This window comes from Trypanosoma rangeli (genome assembly GCF_003719475.1).
Source record: "Trypanosoma rangeli strain AM80 chromosome Unknown Tra_15.4_contig_00176, whole genome shotgun sequence".
In the NCBI taxonomy this organism is placed as follows: domain Eukaryota; phylum Euglenozoa; class Kinetoplastea; order Trypanosomatida; family Trypanosomatidae; genus Trypanosoma; species Trypanosoma rangeli.
In genome coordinates, this window is record NW_021705918.1 from 3,362 (window position 1) to 10,080 (window position 6,719).

Genomic DNA, 6,719 nt, shown 5'->3' on the forward strand with positions numbered 1-6,719 from the left:
TAATTATAATAATCACGGCCGCGTTTCCCTCCGTGAAGTCAGGCGTTCCATATCACTCTCTGATCAAACAAGCTGAGAGAAAAAGTATTCCTCCCTTCCCCTCCCTCCCCACACTTTTTTGTTGTTTTCTTTTTGTTTTTTCAAAACGAAAAGTCAAACACTCCCACCTTCTTACATAAAACTAGTGCTAAAACAACCACAACAAAAATAAATAAAATAAAAAAAAAAATGACCTTGTTAATTGTTTATTATTCATTTATTCTTTTTTATTTTCCTTCTTGACGTGCTCCCCCCAAATAAACAAAGCTGAAAAAAAAAAAACACAGGGAGAAAAAGTGAGAAGACCAAAAGTAAAAATTGTGTTAAAGAGGCTGAGAAGGCTGAGGAGGCTGAGCAACCTTACGTGCTGCCAGCCACCCTTTCACGTGCCATATCACTTTAAAAGTGTTATCGGCAGCCTGCATCCACTGCCAGACGGCAGCGATCAGCAGTGGAATGAGCGGCCAAAGCAACGTTGCACTTGCGCCATAAATACCTTTCATTTCATTTCCAAGGAGGTATCGTAAAAACTGTTCCATTTGAACTAGTCCAGCGACACATGCCAGTAGAAATGCATCAGCCGCAGACCATGAAGCCAGCATATACCACCGGGGGTACATGAAGGCATAAAGAATTGGAGCGATCAAAACGACAAAAATGCAGATACAAAGAAAAAATTTGTTTGTAAGACTGATTTCCCAAAGAGTCATCAAGCGGTCCTCTGGCATAATGATCGAAGCCATTCCATTCACGGTGTACCGAATACAAGGAACCACCCAGCACAGGATGACACATATAGTGACAAATGCGGTGTTGACCAATCGCAAAATCCCGTCCTTACCCCAGAACATGGCCCACCAATTATTTTGCTTGTCTTCCTCGCTCACATTGTTTTGTGCTTCAGCCCCATCGTACGTAATTGCTCCTTTCGGCGTTGCGTTTTTACGAAGTGAAGTGTGCCGACGCCAGATGGTAGTCGCATAGTTACCAATAAAAATGGAAAGTGTCGTTGCCGCGAGGAAAAAGTAAAAACCAGCATGAACCTCCACCGAGACGACGCTATGCAGCTGCAGTCCTGAGATCATAAGAATCATAGCACATGAATCGAGGAACGAGAATTTACCAAAGTATTCAATCAGCTTCAAGATCAACAGGTCAGGTTGTTGTAGGAATAATGTGCATATGACAATGACCACCAACTTGATGTATGGGTATACACCGCTAAAAAGAAAAACAAGAACTGCAAACACATACACACCTGCATGATACATATTTTTTGTAGACTCCATAAGTGAGAAACTCATCAATGGAAATTCTTCACCCAAAACCAAACTGGCCGCAGGAGTGGCGTTAGACCAAGTAAAGCCAAAAGCCGCGAGAACCGTCATAAACATCAAGGCAACATCTTCCAATAACACACGTTTCAATGAAATGGGGTCGCCTTCCCGTGTAGTTACCACATTTCGACGGTAACGCCATATACTCAGGGGAACAGTTGCCACAATAAGTATCACACCCACAACGACCATGCCCACCAAAAGTCCAACTGATGGTGTACCTTCAGAGTCGCTTTTCTTAATATCTGGAATAATGACACGGGAACCACTAACAACCCCATGGCGCAACATTTCCCCAATCTTTGTATTCAAAAATTGTAAAAGCAAACCCACGCTATCCATCAAAATGTGGTCATATTCAGCAAGGTTTTTCACGCGGAAATTTTGAATTTGGATACCGTTAGAAATTGGCACACTGCATTTCAGACCGTCCTTGTTACACCTCAAATCATTAACCACGAGTTCCACGGAGACGCTGAAGGTTTGCGGAATGTTTAGCCCAAAAAACTCTTTCTCAATAACAGGCATATGCTTAACAAGATTTGAAAGCTCAGGAATATCACGTAGAGGATACAAGTTCATCACTTCTACGAAATACTTCTCCAATGCAACTGAACTGTCAAGTTTTAGGTGAACGCCGCGAAGAAATGTCAACCCCAAGCGCAATGTCGTACTTGCATGAAGTGAGGCATCAACCTGCATGTCACTGAAAGGAGGAAGCTTGTTAGCAGCTCTCACGACGGCACGAACCAATGGCAGACTTTCCAGCGGTGTGGCCCCTTCAACCAGAGGCGGAGGCGGTGTAGGCGGGTCGATTGTTCGATTTTTCAGCCCATTCACAAAGTTAGGTAAAACTGTATTACAGATTGCCCCTGACAACTTCTCCTCAACCGTCTGTTTGAAAAATTCCAAAAGATCCGTTAATGGGCTCGGTGGCTGCGTCTCAAAGCTCGTGAGTGTGAAATTGGCAATGCATTTATTCAAGGTGGCACCGGTGCTGTAACATGTATCGTCCACAGACTTTCTAACTTCGATCTCCAGGGGTTGTATCTGCACACCAATCAATATACGGGCGTCCACCCCATCCAAGTCAAAACCGCATTTGACGGAATACAGATCTGGTGCCACCACGGAAAATGAATTTGAATTTGATGTGATACTTGTAGCAGCAACTCGAATCTCCGAACATGAAATGTTACTCACCGTCGTAGGCACACCAAATACATCCGTATCATAAGAAAACTTAGGTAGTGGCACGTTGATGATGAAGGAACTCCACAACAACAGGAGTGAAAGGCACCCTGCGGACATCTGAGAAGAAAACGAGTGGCAGCAGAGCCTTTCTCAGATTGTTCAGGGCAGAGATACGTGTATTCCTTCCAGGGAAAAAAAGCAACTTTCCTTCTTTTGGCTTTGGTCCTACGATTCAAAGGAGGAAAGTTACTTTGTATAAATAAATAAATATATGTGATTGAATGTATACCTGATCTTCAAGTTGTAGTCAACCTCCGGTTGGTTGGGCAACAAAAAAGAAAAGAAAAAAGAAAAAAAAAACACAGCGCCAACTCTGCGCATGGGTTTGACTAGTCAGTTATGAGAAGTGCACGCAACAAGCCAAAAAATAAAAATAAAAATGAGGAAACAAATTGAAAAGAGTCGGTGGGTCAGAAACCACTGTCATTATTACTCATACACACGCACACACTGACGATTCCCGCGCCGTGCCTACTTCTTTTTGTTGTGCAATGAACCGCAACCCCCCATAAAGCATCCACGTTTTCGTTTCAAGCACAACTCCCGGTGTAGTGAAGACACATCACTAGTTTTCTCTCAGATTGGAAGAAAAACCCCGCGGATGGAGGGCAGCCTTCAACACCCCGTGCCGCGTAGCGCAAACAAAAATAATATAACCCACGACACAAGAGGAACGTCGCTCAGTTAGTAAGAATAAGGGGAATCATAGTGCCTTACCACAAGCCTCCACCTCAACATCCCCAAGTGAAAGAACGAAATAATAAAAATAATAATAATGCGGTGGTTATTGGCGAAGCCACTCCGTAAATTGTGTAATGCCGCATGTAAAGACACACACACACACACAACCAAAAAAAAAACAACAACAACAACAACAACAACACATAGTTCAGCTTAGCATGATTCACACAAATTGGATTATCACGGATTCGCTTGGCGTCCCACTCACTTCCGATAACAACTGAAGCCGCGGATTTAGCAACACCCCATCTCTTCCACTTTGATTGTCAACCTGCAGCATAGGCGGTTTTCATTATCAAAACAACAAACAAACAAAAACGCCATGTCCACGGCCCCGTTCCTATTCAGGCCGCAAGACACATTCCCTTCCTGTCTCGTTCTAGAAAAGAATTCTGCAACAGGTGGAAAAGGCGAAATGCAACCTTCCCCAAGTTGATGGTTCATCGGCCACCATGTACCCCCCAATAATATTAATAATAATAACAGTTTGCGTCACCACGTCTCTTACGATGGAACCGCTGATCGATGCCTTAATGCAAAAAATAAAAGCCCTTAAAGGAGGAATATTGGTACTGTTAAACGTTTTGCTTGTCATTTGCGTCGTTGAAAGTTCCCCTGAAACACGCACTCATGCTGAGCAAACAAAGAGCTTCGCACTCACGCTTTGAGGGTCCACACACGCAGAGGCGCAGAGACAAATGGCTTGCCCCACGACGGTAATACCCCCTCCAAACACCCGCATCAGTCAACCTGGCCCTGTAGGCAGCACACTGAAGTATGAGAAGCAACAGTCACCGTGGGACCTGAGCATCCCCCCGCTTGTCCCCCATAAGGCTCACTGATTACGTTTCATCTGCAATACCTTCAACAAAAAAAAAAAAAGTAGGGGGGGGGGGGGGGACGAAGAAAGATAGAGAGAAGAAAGAAGATAATGTAAGACATCAAAAAAAGGGCCAAAACAACGTCCGTCATCGGTACCAATCTCCACTATTTGTGCTAGACCTTTTAAAAGTCAGCGATATGCATTTTTATTTTATTTTTGTTTCGTTTGTGCTTATCCTTACTAACAGCTGCCCCCTCTCTCCCTCTTCATCTCCATATCCCCCATGAAAGAATGAAGGTCAACAAAAGAGGAAAATGTAAGCATCCCCTCAAATGGTATGTGTTCTGTAATGCATTTAGCGCTTATCATGACCCAAAAGGGCGGCCTCGTGCTCCGGAATGTAATCAAAAACATCGGCACCACCTTCACCAAAGCACTCATCCAAGAAATGAAAGTCGTCATTAAATATCATGCTGAAATCATCCTCATCCTCATCCCCAGCATGGGGCGACGCAGGATGCCTGTTCGTCTCCCACCGAACCGAGGGCAGAAGTGACAACGCAGCGGGGCACACCGTCTTCGTCATCCTTTGCGTGAGGGGTGCATGAATCCTTCGCAGCATCTCTTCTTCTTGCTATCCATAGTTGTTTGCAACACACATCAAGACGGCAAACAACCAAAATAAAAGTCAGGACAGAAAGACAAATAAGGAGTTACGCCTATAGAAGAAGTGAGACACGGACCCCTACCCAACACTTCCAACAACAAGTTCAGATGTAAACACACAAAAAAGGTAATAATAACGCCTGTGTGTATTTGTGTCATCCAAAAAGGGTGTTTACAAGGCACGATCCACCTGTGCCCACCACCCTCTATACGAAACACCATTGGGTGTTAGCGTGTTAACGCAGTGCAAATAATGTCGCCCAACTGCTTCTACATCCCTGTCACTAAATTTAGTACAGGAGGGGCAAATGTAGCCTCTACACTTTTTATCAAACACGCCAACTAAGTAAGAATGTCTCTGCTGCTCCTTCACAAGAAAAGTATACGTGTCCAGCTTTTGATTATCCCACACCCCGTCGTAGTAGTATGAATCTTCAATCCTCCATTGTTTCTTCCGAGAGTTCTGAGGGCCACAAGATGTGCATTTCCGACGCCTGGCCAGAGAAAGTACACGAACAACTATGGCTCCTGCTGCAGCTAAAAGAATAACCGCGAGGACACAAGGAAAGAGGCCCTTCACACCATTTCTTGCACTGGACCCAACATGTAGGAATCGAAGACACAATAAAGAAGAAAAACAAAAACAAAATGAATGCGCAACAGAAACTTCCACCTCAGCACATTACGGCCAAATAAAATCTCCATAATAAATTTATGTGCCCCAACTTCCAGCGTCCAGCTTCCTTTGACTCCATTTTTTTTTTTTATAAAGTGATTGTTTTTTTTCTTTTCTTTTCGACGGAAAAAAAAAAAACCGTCAAACGTACCGCCCAACGCAACACACGCGAACACCAGGAGTGAAGTGGAAACAACAAAAAAAAGAAACACCACTCTTTTGTTGCTACTGCGTTTTTGTTCCCCACCCCCGTCAACGGAGCAGGTAATACAGAGAGTACACAGTGAAAACCACCAACACACCAATGAAAAGTGTATGTCGCCATCCATACCGACCCATTACCCCCTCAATTCGTTGTACCGATCTATTCACCCCGCTGCTTGCTCTAGAAAATGCACTGCCTACGGTCTCCAACAGCCTATTGTGAGATTCAGCTTCCTCCAGTAAAACGCCAGCTGAGGCCTTCATCCGCTTTACGGTGCTCCCCAAAGCACCCAAGATGGCCTCATTCTCTTGCATTATCTCCTCCTCAAACTGGGCCTGGTTCTCGCCATCGTCACCACGTTCCTTGGGCTGGGCGTTGTAAAGAGAAGACCGCATTTTCATCCGATGAACTATAGAAATATATCTGAAAGTGTTTTTGGAACAGTGAACGGAGGAAACACCACACACCCACTGATTCCAGCACAGTATGCCTACCTGCAGATATATATATATATAATATATATATTGGGATGTCCTCTCTGCGGTATCCCCCACCCACACTCACCACCACTCACACGCAAACGATGAATTACAGCAAGCGGTGAAGCAAAAAAGAAAAAAAGGCCAAACTTCCAAAACGACAGATGCAGCACCACCAACTCCCTTCCACACAAACACTGGAGGAGAAAGAGACAGACAAAAAAGATGCAACGCAAAAATTATGGGAAGCCTTGAAAGAACAAGAACAAAATATATATGTTTTTTTCCTATTCCGAGTACCAGTGACGGTTGGGCCTTCACGATTTCATCATTCGCCTGCAGCCAACGTTGCGACGCTTCATTCTTCGTTTTTTGTCATGTTCCATGCGAATATCGATCCGGTAGGGTCGCTTCACGTTATATCCCATGCCTCCCACAAACGTCCGCTTCAGAAATTGTGAGCACAATAGGCGGCACTGAGCTAGCATGGTGTATGCGT

At 44.4% G+C, this 6,719-nt stretch overlaps 2 protein-coding genes across 2 annotated transcripts, besides 12 other annotated features; both read right to left on the reverse strand.

Annotated features, from left to right (window-relative positions):
• Window positions 1–114: 114 nt before the first annotated feature.
• Window positions 115–141: a microsatellite.
• A 48-nt stretch (window positions 142–189) lies between these two features.
• Window positions 190–229: a sequence feature (A-rich).
• A 5-nt stretch (window positions 230–234) lies between these two features.
• Window positions 235–273: a microsatellite.
• An 89-nt stretch (window positions 274–362) lies between these two features.
• TraAM80_05423 (uncharacterized protein) lies at window positions 363–2,687 on the reverse strand (the record flags this gene model as incomplete). Its single annotated transcript, XM_029382302.1, has 1 exon — window positions 363–2,687. One exon carries the CDS (start codon window positions 2,685–2,687, stop codon window positions 363–365), a length of 2,325 nt encoding a protein of 774 aa, XP_029237888.1.
• Window positions 2,688–2,898: 211 nt separating this feature from the next.
• Window positions 2,899–2,930: a microsatellite.
• A 456-nt stretch (window positions 2,931–3,386) lies between these two features.
• Window positions 3,387–3,407: a microsatellite.
• Window positions 3,408–3,460: 53 nt separating this feature from the next.
• Window positions 3,461–3,477: a microsatellite.
• An 11-nt stretch (window positions 3,478–3,488) lies between these two features.
• Window positions 3,489–3,513: a microsatellite.
• A 321-nt stretch (window positions 3,514–3,834) lies between these two features.
• Window positions 3,835–3,854: a microsatellite.
• A 420-nt stretch (window positions 3,855–4,274) lies between these two features.
• Window positions 4,275–4,322: a sequence feature (GA-rich).
• Window positions 4,323–5,476: 1,154 nt separating this feature from the next.
• Window positions 5,477–5,509: a sequence feature (A-rich).
• A 105-nt stretch (window positions 5,510–5,614) lies between these two features.
• Window positions 5,615–5,656: a microsatellite.
• A 132-nt stretch (window positions 5,657–5,788) lies between these two features.
• Window positions 5,789–6,142, reverse strand: TraAM80_05424 (putative Qc-SNARE protein; the record flags this gene model as incomplete). The annotated part of the gene is made up of 1 exon (XM_029382303.1): window positions 5,789–6,142. The coding sequence occupies one exon, from the start codon at window positions 6,140–6,142 to the stop codon at window positions 5,789–5,791; it is 354 nt and encodes a 117-aa protein (XP_029237889.1).
• A 99-nt stretch (window positions 6,143–6,241) lies between these two features.
• Window positions 6,242–6,266: a microsatellite.
• Window positions 6,267–6,719: the final 453 nt, after the last annotated feature.